The sequence below is a fragment of the Trachurus trachurus genome (assembly GCF_905171665.1).
Source record: "Trachurus trachurus genome assembly, chromosome: 21".
In the NCBI taxonomy this organism is placed as follows: Eukaryota; Metazoa; Chordata; class Actinopteri; order Carangiformes; family Carangidae; genus Trachurus; species Trachurus trachurus.
Genome location: NC_139899.1, coordinates 3,376,288 through 3,394,892, shown reverse-complemented (window position 1 = coordinate 3,394,892; position 18,605 = coordinate 3,376,288). Strand labels below are relative to the sequence as shown.

At 43.6% G+C, this 18,605-nt stretch overlaps 1 protein-coding gene across 1 annotated transcript in view; it reads right to left on the bottom strand.

Moving 5' to 3' along the window:
• Positions 1-8,233, bottom strand: part of LOC311004668 (NACHT, LRR and PYD domains-containing protein 1a allele 5-like) — a gene marked incomplete at both ends in the record, with an annotated part of 35,231 nt that extends 26,998 nt beyond the window's left edge. The window contains 6 exons of the mRNA XM_083996839.1: positions 1,981-2,154; positions 3,930-5,823; positions 5,967-6,196; positions 7,218-7,465; positions 7,608-7,734; positions 7,800-8,233. Coding sequence (XP_083852965.1) covers positions 1,981-2,154; positions 3,930-5,823; positions 5,967-6,196; positions 7,218-7,465; positions 7,608-7,734; positions 7,800-8,233 — 3,107 coding nt within the window. The remainder of the gene's footprint in view (positions 1-1,980; positions 2,155-3,929; positions 5,824-5,966; positions 6,197-7,217; positions 7,466-7,607; positions 7,735-7,799) is intronic.
• Positions 8,234-18,605: the final 10,372 nt, after the last annotated feature.

The window sequence follows — 18,605 nt, the reverse complement described above, 5'->3', positions numbered from 1 at the left end:
ATAATAATAATAATAATAATAATAATAATGCATTTTATAATCGAGATGGGATGTGACAAGGGCGTTGACCAGAGTCAAAGTGCTGTTAGAGGAGAGAGATGGGCAGGCAGGGAGGCGGTGATCATTATTAACCTACACATTTAATGACCTTATGTCGGAATGGCGGGACGTTTCCAAAAAAGGAAAGTACCGCCATTCCGACAATGGAAACAAAAATTGTCGGAGTGGTGGGACGTTTTCAATTAATGGAAGTGCCGCCATTACGACAATTAGACGTCAATGTCGGAGTGGCGGTATGTCGGAATGACCCGCGGATACCGGGGCTCTGGTAGGCATCAAATCAATAAACGCATGTATACGTTTTCACAAAGTTGTATCAGTTAGTACATGGTTTTCAGACGTGGTAAATAAAGACGCAAAAACAGCCACCGCAATCTCTTCCTGGTTTGGTAAATCACATTGCGTGCTAAATAAATCTATTTGCATCTAATCCTCCCAGTATTTTGCGCGTTCTGACAGAAATGCCCATATTTACATATTCATCAAGGCAAACACGCTAAATGGATTGAACGTGCTATTTTGCCCATTTGAGAGACGCAATCCTTGATGCGCCCGGTTAGTAGAACAAGTTCCACATGTGTTTGGGCGTGAAATCACGTTTGCACACGTTTTAATACACGCAAACCTTTAGTAGATCTGGCCCTTAAAGGGCAACTTCGGTTTTTTTCAACCTGGGCCCTGTTTTCCTATGTTTTTCAGTATATGTGAGTGATGGATAACACTTTTATTGAGGTGGCTCCAGTATTGAGCCCGGCAGGCAGCCTGCAGCCCAGCTAACGCTCTTACATGGGGCAAGTGGCTCCCGTCAAAGTTCGCGGTATAAACAGGCATTTTTTTCAAATTGACAGGCTCAGATAGTTACAATGAGTGTCCGACAACATACCAGACCCTGTGGTCGGCACGGCCTCGCTGAAATTGTCTGCCGCTGCGCTGGAATCTTGATTGAAACTCAATGTAGGCTACGGTATGGAAGCTCAGCGGCGCTGTTTTCAACTGGTTCAACTCGACCGCAGCAGGAGGGGTGTGTTTGATTTCAGCTCCGGGCCAGACCGCAAGATGCCGTTGATGCGCGGCTTGCTTGTGTGCCTGCGGGGGCGGGGCTCATTGGGGCTCATAGACTCCGCTCCGTTCAAACCTGGTGCTGAGTGTAAACACACCCCACCGGCACAGAGCGTAGAGAGAGAAGGAGACGGAGACGGAGAGCTGCAGCTACTGTAGCGAGCAGGGCTCTCCTGTGCTACAAAGGTGGCTGTTTAACCCGGATAGATCTCCATGGTAATTTATTATTTATGTTCAGAGTTTCATCCTAAAATCAGCTGTAAAAACGCGGATGTTACACTATTACAGCTGGCGGCACCTTTACTTTGCAGTGGATGTGGATCAGGACGGGGCGTTTGACCGGAGGGAGAGATACGTATCCCTGCGGCCGCCTAAACCCAAATTTTGGCCAGAAAAAACCCTGAATACGTTAATTTCTCCTTTCTAGTATGTTGTCGGACATTCATTGTAACTATCTGAGCCTGTCAGTTTGAAAAAAATGCTCGTTTACGGCGAACTTTGACGGGAGCCACTTGCCCCATGCAAGAGCATCAGCTGGGCTGCAGGCTGCCTGCCCGGCTCAATACTGGAGCCACCTCAAAAAAAATATTATCCATCACTCACATCTACAGAAAAACATATGAAAACAGGGCCCAGGTTGAAAAAAACCGAAGTTGCCCTTTAATGTGTTGTGCGTACCTGGGATGCATGGATAGTTTACTGCGTCCTTTCAGGGTTTAAAGCATCAGCGAGACATGGGCACATAGCTGGCAAATAATTTTGTTTAACAGGGTAGGGCCTCATATGACATATTGAAACGGGCCCCCAGATGTCTAAGGCCGCCACTGACCAAACTACACTGGCTCCAATCAGTGAACTGACCTCAGAGTCTCCAGTCTACAGTTTGGACTCTCCAGTCCAGCAGACAGAACCTTCACTCCTGAATCCTTCAGGTTGTTTTTACTCAGGTCCAGTTCTCTCAGGTGGGAGGGGCTGGACTTCAGAGCTGAGGCCACGACTTCACTGTGAGTCTCTGAGAGCCCACAACGAACAAGTCTGTGATGAGAGAAAATATTAAATCTTTAAGAATGAATTCAGCAAATTGTGACTGTGTTCAACATGAAACAATGATCCTCATCTTTCTCAGACCTGCACAGGTCACATCATATATGCTTTATTGTGTGATTTAGTCCAGTCAAGATGAAGGCAGAAGTAAGCGGAATGTTTGTGTTAATATGAGTCTTAAATAGTTATATCTTCCGACAGCAAACACTTGTGTTTGGTCTGAAACACGGGTGAGAAAACTTTCCTTGTATCCTACAACCTTTATCCAATGAGGAGAGAGAACGGCATGAAGGGCTGTGTGTGCAGCCAAAAGGGATGCGCGTGGACAGGCATGTACTCTGATCACATTGATGGACCTTTATGTATTGTTTCATTTTTATGTATTGTATTTAGTGTACTGACGGTTGTTGTTTCTTCTGTCTGCCTGTCCAGGGACAACAGATGTAAATTAGCTGTCAGCTAACTCTGGTACAATTACTTTAATTGTGCGCTGTCCCTGTAAAAATAAAGTAATAAAGAAAGAAATTAAGTGGATGTGGTGACGTAGGGACGAGGACCAATAGATCCATGACGAGGGCGGGGACTGCTAACTCCATCGGCTGACAAGAAGTTAGCCAAAACGACCGGATTGCTTACTTCAGCTTTAAATTAACATGACAATCTGATCAATAAGTACAATCAGGGCTGTCCCTGACCAAAATGGGGCCCTAAGCGAAAACATTTCTTCGGGCCCTACTATAATCGATTACAACTACAACCACTAATACTGGCATAGGTACTAAAATTTATTTTTTTAAAAAGTTAGGGAGCTCATGGTGTGCGGATTTTTTCTCTTTTTGCATTTACTCCTCGTCTATCCAGCACCCATCCCAATTGGGCCTACGATGTGCGTGTCTCTCTCTCTTTAATTTACTAAAATTAATTTTAAAATGCTACAACTACAATCCTATAGGCCTACTAATTCAGTACCAAACAGACTGATATTTCAAAATGTAGACATTCAAATCTAGTTTGTTCTGTCAACTGAAGTATCAAATACACTAATTTCTATCAATATTTTATATTTTATCTAATATCTCCTCCAAAGCTGCCTGTCATAGATTCAATTCACCAACAGATGGCGACATTTTACATCCATTAAAATAACATTAGCCAAATCCTTGTGTGGTGATAAAATAGATTATAAACTTTAGCCGAAAAAACGACCAACAACTGATAAATTTACCACTGGCTTTCAACAGAGGTGAATGCATATGCAGACAAAAGTGTTAACAAGACATTTAATAAATGGTAAGGGCCGCTGGGAAATGACTTTCATCTCCAGACCACAGTCCACATCTAGACTCTAGCTAAATGGACTGGAGGCTAGCATCTCTCCTCCTACCTCTATGAGTAGCAGCAGCAGCTGTGCTGAGCATGGAGGTTTAGTGCTTGCTTATGCCACAAAGTTTTACATCTAGTGCTGGGCCGCTATTCGACACCCACTTTCGAGAGAGGCACGAGTTTCCTCTTGTTTTGTGATTGGTCAGATCGATTGGTGACGGCGCGTGCGGTGTCAAATTACTAAAAAAAAAAAAAAAAGGTATCTTCTCTCTCTTCTCCTGCCTCGCGCTGACAGCTGATCTAGTAGCGCGCACCACGGCTTGTGCATACGCGCATCCTTTGTGCAAAACGGGGCCCCTATTGGATCGCGGGGCCCTACGCACTGTGCGTGTTCTGCGTGTAGGCAGGGGCGGCCCTGAGTACAATGATCATGTAGAACTTACCGAGCCTTCCTGCAGTTCCTCACGGCTGGGATCAGTCTCCGTCGTCCCTGATCAGATGTGTTGTACTTCTCCAGGTCCAACTCATCCAGAACCTGATCTGACATCTGCAGCATGTAGGCCAGAGCTGAGCAGTGGATCACAGAGAGTTCCTCCTCTGATCTGGTCCCTGACCTCAGGAGTTGTTGGACCTCCTGATGAACTGACCAGTTGTTCATCTCCATCAGACAGTGGAAGATGTTGATGCTTCTGTCAGGAGAGATTTCATCACTGTTCATCTTCTTCAGGTTGTTGATGGTTCTCTGGATGGTTCGTGGACTGTTTTCTGTCTCACTGAACAGGCCTCCTAAGAGCCGCTGGTTGGACTCCAGAGAAAGGCCATGAAGGAAGCGAACAAACAGGTCCAGGCGTCCATTTTTAATTCCGAGGGACTTCTTCATGACAGCCCACAGGAATATATCCAGGGGTAAATCAGCATGTTCTTTTACCAGGAAGTTCTCCAAGATATCTGTGATCGTGTTGGTGGAACTGTAATGATAGGAACTTTGGTACAGGAAGTCATCCTGGGTTAAATCTGCACGTTTTATTCCCAGAAACCTCTTGAGGACCTGTGTGTTCCTGTTGGTGTAACAGTGGAACATGTAGACTGCAGCAAGAAACTCCTGAACACTCAGATGAACAAAGCAGTAGACTGTTTTCTGGAAGATCACACTCTCTCTTTTGAAGATCTCAGTACAGATTCCTGAGTTCACCAAGGCCTCTGTGACATCCAGACCACACTGCTCCAGGTCTTCTTGGTAGAACATGATGTTTCCCTCCTCCAGTTGTTCAAATGCCAGCCTCCCGAGCTTCAGAAGAACCTCTCCATCAGACTCTGTCAGCTCCTGTGGACTCATCTCTTGTCCCTTATCATATTTGTTCTTCCTCCTCTTTGTCTGGACAAGTAGGAAGTGTGAGAACAGGACAGTCAGGGTCTGAGGCAGCTCTCCTCTCTGGTCTGTGGTCAACATGTGCTCCAGAACTGTAGCACTGATCCAGCAGAAGACTGGGACTTGACACATGATGTGGAGGGTCCTGGACGATTTGATGAATGCGATAATTCTGCTGGTCAGATCTTCATCACTGAATCTCCTCCTGAAGTACTCCTCCATTTGGGGGTCGGTGAAGCCTCGGACCTCTGTTACCCTGTCAACACATGTAGGAGGGATCTGATTGGCTGCTGCAGGTCTGGAGGTGATCCAGACCAGAGCCGAGGGAAGCAGATTCCCCTGAATGAGGTTTGTCAGCAGCACGTTGACTGATGTCGTCTGTGTGACATCAGACACAACCTCCCTGTTGTTGAAGTCCAGTGACAGTCGGCTTTCATCCAGGCCGTCAAAGATGAAGAGAAGTTTACAGACAGCCAGCTGCTCTGCTGTGACCTTCTGTAATGTTGGATGGAAAACATGGAGCAGCCTGAGAAGACTCAACCGCTGATCTCTGATCAGGTTCAGCTCCCTGAACGAAAGCAGAACCAGCAGACTGACATCTTGGTTCTCCAAGCCCTCGGCCCAGTCCAGAGTGAACTTCTGCACAGAGAAGGTTTTTCCCACGCCAGCGACACCGTTAGTCAGAACCACTCTGATTGGTCCCTGTTGGTCAGGTAAGGCTTTAAAGATGTCGTTGCACTTGATTGGAGTGTCATGGAGGGTCTTCTTCTTGGACGATGTCTCCAGCTGTCTCACCTCATGTTGGGTATTGACCTCTTCACTCTGTCCCTCTGTGATGTAGAGCTCAGTGTAGACCCTGTTGAGGAGGGTTCCACTCCCTCTTCCATCAGTTCCCTCAGTCACATGTTCACATCTGCTCCTCAGACTGATCTTATGTTGATCTAAAACTTCCTGCAGACCACGATCTGCTGAGAGAGAAGAGACGGTGTCAGACTAGAGACAGAGAGTTTGGGACTTTTATCATCATCTTAAATGTCAATGCTTAGAGTTGGGTCTGCATGACTGGACAAAACAATAGGTCTTTGTTTCAGAAATGACGGTTAGGTCTCACTTTGTACAATGCAGCCCTGACTGGCTGTCTGCAGCCCACTTCTTGTTCTGGTGACACACTGGGGGCAAGAAAAAATCCCTGAAGAGCCAGACTGGTCCCAGTGTGAGGTGAAGCACTGCCTGCAGAACCAGTGTCCACAGCTGCTGGAGACTGGATCCCTCAGGTTGTCTTGACAGAGACCACAGCAGGACAGCTGCTCCTCCACAGTGACACCACTCTTCTTCCTTGCCCTGTGAGGACATTTCTGTATCACTAACATGTCACAGTCAGAATGATCCTGTGTCTAAACCCTGTTAAATCCCAATCTATCAACATTAACAACATACTACACCTTTCTCCTGTACATGTTTCTCTCATCCACCTTGGCCCTTTAATTATGGACCTCTGTTAATATGTCACCATCATCAGCTACTGAAAAAATATGACCTTTGATCACATCATAACTCAATAAATGAGCTAACACAGCAGACACATCTACACACTGATAAGATGGAGGAACCAGGAGGCTTGACTGCAGTCGTTGACTGCAGCAGCTCAACACATTTGACTATGTTTCAAAGACAGTTTGGAGGTCTACAGGTTTGTAGCAGGTCTCTTACTGTGACTCTGAGGATGCACATTCTTCGGACCTGTCACTTTTCATAGACAGATGGATGGATCCTGGAGACGCTGCTTTCTCCTCTTCTTCCTCAATACAAACACTCATCTTCAGTCAGTCTGAGAGGGAAACCAGTAACACTGTCTCAGTTAAGACGCACAAGAATGTAGAACCCAAAAATAAAACTAGAATTACTGCCTCATGGGTGTATGTAGACTAGATTTAAATTAAATTCATGTTTAACCAGTCACCATGACCTATTACCTTTGATGGTATTAAAAAACAATACTTGTATAAATACAGTTTTAACACTCACCTTTCTCAGATCTCGGTTTCCCACCATCTGCTCCGTCCTCTTTAACATGGAGTCTGAACCTACTGAACACCTGCAGTTTTAATGGCTCCTCCCCTCTTCAGTTAAGGGAAATCTTGAGTCAGTCTGACGTTGCACATTGTTCAGATAGTCGGAGGATGGAAAGTGAAACCTAAGAAAATCTCTACCATCCACTAGATGGTAGAAACTGTACAGGACTCAATCACATATTTTACTACCAGATTGCATTGCAATTTTCCATTACAAATCAAGGAAATGTGTGAATTGTGAACTGAAACAAGGAAAGGCTATCATTGTGGTTTGTTTAGCCTCCTCCCACATCTTTTCACTGAGTAGTGTGTACGAAGAACCTGTATCCACTACACCATCCCCCCTCCAGCCCTTCACTGTCAGTGGCACCTTCAACAACCTGGGTAAGGCCAAGCCCACCAAAGCGTTATGATGGTTGTCAGCCGACTGGGTGGAATGTGCGTGTGGCGAAGGAGGGTGGCGGGGTGGGGGTTGCGAGTTGGGCTGTTGCATGTGGGGCTGACTGGAAGCCTGGGCCATGCCCTTCGTCTTATTGTACTGAGCATAATTAGGACAGGCTCGAGGAGCGTGACTGCCTTTACATCTCCAACAGGAAATCACGGCAGGGCCTCCGTAGGTGGCAACTCTCTTTTTTCCTTTCCACTTGGCCTCCCCCCATGTTTCCTCCTTTATATTGTACCTGACTGATCTTGTCTAACCGTACCATTTCATCCACTGTGGTGACCCGACCCCGGAGCTGACTTGCCATTCGTGGATCCAGATTCCTGAATATCATTTTCAAAACATTTTCCTCTGGGTTTCCACCACTGACACAGGGAACAGTACATAAGCAAAATCACGGATATTTTCACCTTCCTGCTGCACCCTTGACCAGGAAAACTTCACCTCCTTCGTCAGATCATCCAGCACGGGAAGAGGGCGGGAGGGCGGTGGGTTCACAGCCGCTTCCGAGAAGTAAGCGCCGGAAAGAACCGAAGGGGCCGGAGGCGCGGGGTCCGGCCAGTCGTTCCCAAGCTTAGCCACCGCTCTCCCCATGAGACGCAGCAGCTCTTGTTGCAACACTCCCCTAGCCGACGTGGAAGCAGGCTTCTCGAGCAGCTCCTCCAGTGTTTCTCCCTCGTCTTCGCCAACTTCATCCTCGTCTGCCTCTGACGACCACTGGGATGCGTGGAAGTCCCGTAGCTCTGCATGCTGTGCGTACGGCATCTCCTGGTCGTCCTGGCAGTGCTGCAGAGAACGACCTGGTGAGCTGTGGCGTGGAGCCGGCTTGGTGGGCGGAGGCATGAGGTCGCCATCGTGATCCATGTCCGCGTGACCGCCTGTAGGCTGTGTAGCAGTACAGGGCAGGAGCGTGGTCGAGCCGAACAGTTCAGCCTGACGTTGCAGTGCGGTCACACGAAGCCCCGAGCAGTTGACGCAAAAGTCCGGGTCGGAAAGGGCCGCTTCAGTGTGTTGACCCAGACACCTAACACAGCATGTGTGTCCATCTCTTGCTGTCATGTAGGAGCCACATGCACACTGTTTGAAATTCTCCATGTTGTTGTTGTTGTTTTTTTTCGGAATCTCCGTCGAAGAGAGCTAACTTAGCTAGCAGCAACAAGCTAGTAGCGGCTGTAGCTAGCTCTTGAGAGAAAGGGTCCTTGCATGTCAGCGGCCGGGCGGGGCTGTGGAGCATGTTTTATACTGCGTAGAGACGCAGATCGCGGGGGTGGTTCCACAGTGCCGCCTAAAGCCAGGTGGAGACACCTGGTTGGTTGGAAAGGGCTAACGCGTAAATATTCAGTGGCTGATCTGGGATCAGCAATATGGCAATAGTACGAACTCGAGTTCGAAATGAAGTAAAACTTAACAAGGTTCTGATTAACAACATTTGTGAAGGCCTTCATCCATTTGCTTTGGTTGAACAACCTGCTTTTAAAGAACTTGTATCAGTACTGAATCTTCAATGCAAGATCATTTCCAGGCCCACTCTCCATGCTAGAGTACAGGCAGCTTCCACTCAATTGAAGAAGGCTGTTGTGTCACACCTCAGTGGAGTCAGTTACTGTATGTCGCAACTACCATTGGTTGTTGGACAGCACACCAGAGAAGTTTCATTGGGGTCACCTGTCATTGGATAGATGACCAAACCTTTGAGAGAAGATCTGCTGCACTTGCATGCCACTGCCAGAGATTGAGGGGGTCCCACATGTTTGATTTGCAGCCATTGATGACGTTCACTGTCAGTATGGAGTAAGGGGAAAAGTTGTAGGAACCACAACGGACAGTGGGTCTAATGTTATCAAAGCATTGAGCGTGTTTGGGGAGCGGAGCCTGTCCACGGAAACCAAGTCACAATCTTCTGAAAAAGGAGCCCAAAGTCACCCATCAAGACACATTCAACATCCTGGAAGAAAACAACAATCTTGAATACCAACTGCCTCCTCATCAAAGGTGCACATGTCACCTGTTAAACTTAATTACCACAACAGATGCTTCCAAGGCAGAAGAACAGAATGATACATACAAACAGCTATCACATGCAGCCTTTGGGAAATGCCAAGGACTGTGGAACAAAACAGGTCGGTCACACATGGCTGCAGAAACCGTGGAAGAAGAATGTAACCTCCAGTTCATACGCCAAATCAAACACGGTGGAACTCCACATGCTGTGGATGGGATCATACAAATTATACATGAGAAGGGAGAGGGTGCCATCAGAAATGTCTGTGAGAAATACAAGGTGAAAATGTGAGTACACCTGAAATGGAATACATTATGTAATAATCACTATTCACAGTTTGAAATAATGACTCTCTCACACATTCTCCATTACATTTTCAATGACACCTTTTCCACAAAACACAGAAGGTGAATAGTACACAAATACACACACATTGAGCATACAGTCTGAAAAGAACATGAGTGGATTTATTTGATATCATAAAAATGACCACAAAGTATCAATATTATCAGTAATACTAGTGAGATGAGTAAATAACGCATCCCGTTTTACATGGGGAATCTTACCACCCTACCCACCCTATCTCAAGAGGAACCTCCCCATTTCCCAGTTCAACCGAATCAGACGTATATGCAGCTCAGAGGAGGACTACACCCCCCCCCCCCCCCCCCCCCCATCGCATTTTCTCGGTCCTATCCCCTCTGGCAATTACCCTTGTGCCAACAGTGCCACTTCACCTACAAAACCAAGTTTTCACCATCCCCACACAGGAAAAAAAAAAACAACATAAAAGGACTCATCTCTTGTTCCACCACTTGTGTTATTTACATGCTCAAGTGTCCATGTGGCCTAGCATACATTGGTAAAACAAGCAGACAGTTAAAAACACGTATCGCCGAACATTGCAGCACCATCAGAAACCAAGTCTCTTCCAGCCTGGGAGCAGTAGCCTACACACTTTGCCGAGGCTGAACACAACACTCAAATACATTGGGATGGAGTATCTCAAACTCCCACACAGAGGGGGTGATCTCAACTCCATGCTCCTCAAACGTGAGCTCTTTTGGATCCACACATTGGACACACTGGCCACTAGGGGCCTGAATGAAGACTTGGATATTAAACCTTTCTTATGAATCTGTACTGAGTTTTTGTTGTATTTTTACCTACCTGTCCTGGTGACCATATTTGCTGCCCACTGAGCATTAGACGTCTATTAGACGTCTAGTCTAAGTTTAGACCAACATTCGCCCGTCTATAATCGGTCTATATTTTAGCCCAAATCTAGACGATAGAATTTAATCCATTAATCATTAAATATTAAATAAAAAAACAACTGTAAATTGTATAAATGATGGCCAAATGTTGGATTAATACATTTTTAACAGTCATTTATCAATGTACAGTGTAGTTTAGATTTAGACTCGATTTAGACGTCTAAATCAGGACCTCATATCAACGTCTATTTATAGACCAAATCTAGATGATTGCACTAAATGATGAATACCGTCCAAAAAGTAACTGTAAATTGTATTAATGATGACCAAATGTTGGATTAAAACATTTATAACAGTCATTGATCAAAGTGCAGTGTAGTTTAGACTTAGACTCGATTAAGACGTCTAAATCAAGACCTCATTTAAACGTCTATTTTTAGACCAAATCTAGACAATTGAATTGTATAATGAATACTGACCAAAGAAAACAACTGTAAATTGTATAAATGATGGCCAAATGCTGGATTAAAACATTTTTAACAGTCATTGATCAATGTACAGTGTAGTTTAGATTTAGACTCGATTTAGACGTCTAAATCAAGACCTCATATCAACGTCTATTTTTAGACCAAATCTAGATGATTGCACTAAATGATGAATACCGTCCAAAAAGTAACTGTAACTTGTATAAATGGTGGCCAAATGTTGGATTAAAACATTTACAGCAGTCATTGATCAATGTACAGTGTAGTTTAGATTTAGACTCGATTTAGACGTCTAAATCAAGACCTCATATCAACGTCTATTTTTAGACCAAATCTAGACGATTGAATTAAATACATTAAATAATGAATACTGACCAAAGAAATAGCCTAACTGTAAGTTGCACAATGGTGTCCAGATATTGTACTAAAATCATCTGAATGACCATTGATCAATATACAGTGAAGTTTAGATTTAGCCTTGATTTAGACGTTTAATCAGCATCTAGATTTAGACCAGGTTTAAACTATTAAGTGATCTTTATTTTTTTAATGTTGTTTATGTTATGTTTACATCTTATGCTTTCTTTTTTAAGCATAAGATTATGCCAACCATGTTTAGAAATATTTAGATATCACTATTAACCTATATAGATATAGGCAGTTTGCAATTAAGTTTATTGAACATTAATGCAAATAATTCCTTTGAAAAAATAATTATTGGTGAACAGTAAAATAAAATGGCAATTTGCACGGCGATCGGGGACAGTAGCCAATATGGATATGGAGATACTGTCAGCAGATCCCTCCCCTCCCCACTAGGAGGCAGCAACACGCTGGAAGTTGTCTTGTGGACCGGAAATCAGTTTCGGGAAGTTCAAAAACGACTTCTGGCCGTCTATGCTTCTAGCACTACACCACATCCATGCACGACACCGGTCGAGAGCGGAGAAGAGTGTGCGAAAAGAAGAAGAGCTTCCTATAGGTGAGTGGTCAAGGTTACGTTATTGAAATGCTGCTTTTTCCTGCAATGTTTGTTCATTTAATTGTCATCAATCCGTTTGCAAAATGCCGACGATATGCTTGATATGCTAGCTATGGCTTGCCTGCCCTGCTAGCTCGCTAGCTATGGCTTGCCTGCTAGTACAAGCATCATTGCAAAAACGATTTGTTTGTTTGTGAAATATGGCATGCTCAGCCAAAAGTAAGGTTTAAATGAGACTTTACACAGTAGCACATACAATAGCAGATTTTCTTGAGTCATATGATGCATAATACTTACTACCTGAAAATATAAGCCCAAAATTGATTAAAATATAGCTAGCAGCACTATTTCCAGTGTCTATTTGATTTCATAAACTCCCAGTTACAGACTTGTAAGGGTCACATTTTCCTTACCTAAAGGAACAGAGTCCCTGAATTCAACTTTGAAAAGCGTTTCCTTAAGTAATTCCATGTTTTTCACAATGTTGATAATTTGTAATATCATACAGATTGCAAAACTGTCTCATATTGGAGGAAAGGATTTGAAGACCTGCACGAACAAAATCATGGACAGGTATGATTACACATAGAAGTTTAATATCTGTAGAACAGACAACATAGGCTAATAGTGGGTGGTTACAAGTTACAAGTTATATAAGTTTACTGTTAACAATTGTCTTCATTTTTTATCTGTTGCAGACTCGAATGAATGAATGAACAGCATCATGACACAATTTAATATGTTGGAGGTGGGAAGCAAAAGAAGAGGGCCTTCACACAGACTGCCTTCTACTCTGTGGTCACAGGTAAATAGAAAACTGTCTGCTAGTTATTTGGAAATTGCTTCATGTTAAACATGTGTGACTGACATGACATTAACAAACAACAATTTGTCCGGACTGTACTAGGTAATCTCTGTAATACTGACAATTATGAAACTCAATTGGTGTTGTTTCATGAAAGGGAACCATAATACAGTTATAGTCAGGCTTTATTTATTAATTTATTAATCTTCACAGACTTACTGCGCAGTGCAAGTTTTGTCCAGCGCAGTGCAGCACGCGCTTGGTTTGCAGTTTGGTAGACAGAGGTGTGCAGAGATGGGTGTGGCGGCGCAGCAGGGGGAGGAGTCACATTCAGCTTGGCGCAGTGACAGTTTCGTGCCAAAGAGCAACGCCGACGGTGCGCTGAATGCTTGCCAACTAAAATCAGGTCTACTCTCGGCGCAAGGCAGTGCAGTGGTAGTTTGGCTGACAGGCGCAGAGTGCACACGTCACCAAGACCTCACAGGCAGGTTTCCACAGATTCAGGCACATTTTAATGCAATTGCAATTGTCACTATTCAATGCATTAATCAGCACATACATCTATATCTATATAGATTGTCCCGTCACATCTGATGTCAGATCAAAGGCGGTTGGCATGTGTAATGGAACTCAACCTGCCTGATTTAACACAGATTAAAACGTGATGCAAAATAACAAGTTAACATCTCTCTCAGCCAACCACAAACAGCATCAGAGAGTGAATATATATTCGGCATTGCTCATCTCCGGAAAAAAAGAGAGAGAGACGCTCTGCGATGCGTCCTTTACGCACAGCTACTTCTGGTTTCATCCCCATTACTATTTTTTTTATGTTAAAGTGATCTGTGCACAGTGGTTACAGGGGTTTAAAGGAGCATTATCGCAAATACAGCAGTAATAGCATAAAATAAGCTGAAATATGCAAAAGATTGGTCGGGGGAGCCATAAATAAATTTACAAAGAAAATAGCAAACAGTGTAGTGTCCGTGGGGCAAATGCAGAATTTGTCTATGTTATGATCCAAGCCGGCCCGGCGCTTGCTGCGTTTAATTGCACTCGGAACGCGGAAAACCAAACTCCGAATCGCAAAAATTCAATAGAAAATTGTAATGTAGCAGTGTTAGGCTGCTTACAGTCACTGAATCGCTCGGTAGAACACTTCTCTCCACGCCCCTGTGTCTTTCTTCAGCTGTCCTCTCAGCGTTATTAACGTGTTGACACAAAAATGATTTTAACGGCACATTAACGCGGGCCACTCTGTAGTTTTGGAAAACAGAGAGGCTGCTCCTCTCCAGACATGTGTATGCGTCTGTGTGTGTGAGTTACTACAGTTACGGCGACGCTCCCGTCCCCCGGATATTTCTGCAGTTGGATTTACATGATCTGGTCTGAGACATGAAACTCATGGACTGAGGAGTCGTCCACTGCGGTCTGCACGTACTCCGTCGTGCATTTGTAGGAGGAAGTTGTAGCTGTTGTTGTGGTTGTGCGCGACGTAGAGCTGCCGTGTCGACTAGGGAGTTTTTTTTTTCCTTTCCCCAATCGCACGGTGAGGGAGGGGGGGGGGGCATATTTTTTCTCCTCATGTCCTACACTAGAGAACTTGTTCTTCTTATCACCAAACGAGGCTGCTCTCTCTCTGACAACTGATTGCACTTGTTTATATCTGATATGCTCCGCCACTGGCTCCATCTAGTCTCGTCCATGTCGAAATGACAAAATTGCAGTGCGCATCACTCGTGGCGCATTTAAAGGTGAGGAGAGGAGCTCATTTGATTGGTGAAGAACGGACTCGCACCCTCTCCTTTGCCATTTGCGCCGGTAGGAGTAGAGGGACGGGAGGAGTGCCTGTGCCGAGCTGCGCCGTGCACCAAACTTGTAAAGTGCTCCTAGACACACCCCGTTGGCGCGACTGCGCCTGGTTTATGAAACTAGAGCCCCAAGTCTCAAATGGGTGGTGACCAATGCCCATTGAGTCAAGTCCTTTGAAACCATGTACCTTTTGTTATTGGATAGTATCTCTGTGACATCACGTAAAACGATGGGCAACCACACTTGCAATTTCTCTTCATTTATTTTATTGCTTTGTTTGCAGAAGCTGTACGAAAGTCCTTTAAGGATGCCACAGATGACCTCATTGCCTCAGCAACGGGGCTACATTTTAAGCAGGCCCCAGCTCGCAGCGGTGGAGGGGGCTACAAGAGTGTGTAGTTGTTTGTCTTTTTGTTCACAGTTGAAGGGTGTTCTTTTCAAATTTCTAATGTTTTTAACCCTCCTGTTCTGTTCTGACTCAAATTGACCCAATCTGTTCACTTCCTCCATCCTTGGTTCTTTCCTTCCTTCCCTTCATCCTTCCTTCTTCCTTCTTCTTGATCCACTTGTTCCCTCCCTCCATGTTTTGTATTTTCTGTTTTGTAAAGGAATTAAAAATATTTATATTGCACTTTCATATGTTTGTGATGGTTGGAATTTGTTTTAAAAATGTAGGTTGATTGAGATTACAGTAGGATAGTTTGGTTAATGTTCCCATCAAGAGATATATTTATATCCAGTGGTAAAATAAGCATGACATTAGTGTTACTGAAACCTATTTAAAAGACCAAAAAAACACATAATGTGAATAGATTGTCATAACATACTGCAACTACATCAAGGTAAGGATCACAGGTTAAATTTGGTCATGATGCATTTTGACAACTTTAATGTCCTATAGGGTTCTTGTTAATAATTTGATAGATTGTAATTACATGACTTAAATATCTAGATTTATTAGAATATCCATATAATAGTATGTTTAATTGATGTCTAGATTTTGTAATGGGCTTTAAATATGGTATAAAAGTAAACGTCTAAAATTAGTCTATAAATAGACGTTCATTAGCAGTTATTTAAACGTCTAAGGTTAGACAAGACGTATACATTTGGTATAAAAATAGACGTCTGGCAAACGTCTAAATTTAGACGTCTAAAAATAGACGTATATTAGCGGTTATTTAAACGTCTAAGATTAGACGAGACGTATACATGTGGTATAAAATAGACGTCTATTAGCGGTTATTTAAACGTCTATGATTAGACAAGATGTCTAGACGTAGTCGTCTTTTAGACGTCTATTAGACGGCTAGTATAAACTTAGACGTCTAAAAAACTTTCACTTTTATACCAGTGGTAGACCGATTTTAGCCTAGACGTCTAGGGACCATTTAGACGTCTATTAGACGTCTTTTAGACCGGAAAATGCTCGGTGGGTGGTGCACGGTCTCTACTGCTCGTAGAGATTGATTTTCCTCTAAAGATGATTCCTCATATATATTCTCTGTCCCTGGATGGTTTTCTGGTGTTCTTTGGTGTTGTTTGCTGCTCTTTTTGATCTCATATTGAAATGTATTTCATGACTATAGTAACAAGTGTCTGTTTTCAAAGAGAGTGGTCATGTTATATTTACTATTTTATTCTGCCTGAAGATCTGATGTGTTTTTTTTAGGATCACCTATGAGTATTGGTCCCTATTTATGTATTGTGTATCATGTTTAAAAGAGGCACCTCTTATGACTTTTTTTTATGTATTATGACGGTTTGTATAGTCTGAATCTCTATTCGAGAACATTAGATGTATGAGGGCTTTAAAAATATATATTTTTCTACTATTGATTGGTGTGATTAGTATGAATGAGCAACTGGTGTGTGTGAGATCATATGATCATGACATGGGACTATAAATGGTGTCTCTACCCATTCATTTTCATATGAAAATGAGGAAGAGCCTGTGCGCCAGAGACGTCATGTAAATAAACCTATTTTAGCATTGGAGCTCTTTTTGGTGTCGCCTTTTTGGTGCCTCCAGGTTTTGTGCGTGGCTTAACGAGCGATTGGGTCCAGGTGCGCTCCGTTAGTAGGGGCAGTACCTGGGAAGACAGCACAGACACTCACACGGCACGACAACCCTTAGAGCCGTAACACCCAAGGGGGTGGATCTGACTACACGCAGGCGTAGCTCACAGTCGGCCATATGAGGACGGGCAACTTGCTCTGACTCTGGCTGCAGTTACAGTGCAGTAGATATGTGATCCAGTCATCTGCACTAAAAAAACGATTCATAACTCTGTGTAAAATAAATCAATATGTAGCTATTACTTTAACTATTTGCATAATGTCACTAAAATGTTACTTTTACAAAAAAAAAAAATATTATTAAAATTATCCGTGATTCTAAATATGCTGCATCATAACTGCATAAACGTTCATAAAAATCAAACCGTTTTGAAATCGGACAAAAACTGAGTAAGTTGTGGTCATTATAGCAGAATATGCACCATAGGCTTAATGCTCTGAGGGAGAGAGTTGCCCGTTCCAAGATGGCCGCCGTACTGGCTACGCCGTGTCTTTGGGAAACAGCTGGGGGTGAGTCATCTAGTTCTTATATATATCTATGGTAACACCCCCTCCCATAAAAACAAACCCCCGTTTTGTTTCTTTCTTTTGTCTCTCTTTGTTTAAAGAGAGTGCACATGTCACAAAAGCAGACACAGCTTTGAACACTGAGCCCACAGCTCAGTCCGAACAAAAAACAAAGAGAACACAGACACAAAACTACCAACACAGGCCAAAAACAGCTCTACACCTCCCTTTAAAGTATCCCTCCTTTTTCATGTCCTTGGTCAGATTCTTCACCTTGAGGGGCACAGCCTTGATTATTAACGCTTTTATCGCATTTCCCCAGAAAAGGCCACACTTTTGGATTCAGAAATTAGTTATACGTTAAAGAATAACAGCTGTGCCAGCATCTACTAGCTGGGTTTCTCCATGTATTCTGGTGCCAAAACCTGATAAGACTTTCCACTTATGCACTGATTTGAACGCTGTCACAAAACCAGATTCTTCCCCCCTGCCAAGGATGGACGACTGCATTGATCAGGTTGGTTCAATACTAGGGGTGTAACGGTATTTGTATTCGTCCCATGCCGCCACGGTGTCACAATTAGGTGCACACAGTCATACGACAAATACGACTAAGTGAGTATTTGCAACAACAACAAAAAAAAGTTGTGTCCTCGCTCCAATCCAAGTGGTGGTAATGAGCCTAAAAGCCGCCAGCAACCTCATTACAGACAAAGAATAAAGTGATAAGAGTTAAGAGCTGCCTCCTTCATGTAAATTGCCTGTGTGAGAACACTTGGCTTCCTGGTGAAACGCAACGGCGATAAACACGCAAGGGTCGACCAGACAAAGACTGGCGGCAATGTTTCACGGAGGTGCAGTGTGTAGCTGGAAACACATCAAACCTGATCCTCTGCTGGCGATTGAGAATGCGAATGACAATGTTGTGTTTTGTTTTGTTTTTTTAACATACACATGCTGCTACTGCTATGCAATGCAGCTCAGACTCTCAACTCTGCGGACGTCCGCCGGCACTCAAGGCAGATTCAATGCAGACCCAAAGCTATGGAGTTATTTTTGTGTCATAAATATCTGTAAACGCACAGAAGGTGATCTACAAATGTTCCTTGGTTTGCACACGTGTTTTGCTATCCACAAATACAAATTTCTAATTTGTAACTTGTATTTTGGTTTTTACAAATAAATGTGTATTTGTAAATATATTGTGTATTTGTAAATGTATAATTTTCCATTTGTAAAAACAAAAAAGCCATTTGTAAAACCGAAAATTCTGTTTGTGAAGTGTGACTCTGCATTTGTGGATCACCAATCACACACACGCATCTCTTTCCTCAATGACGTATTTCT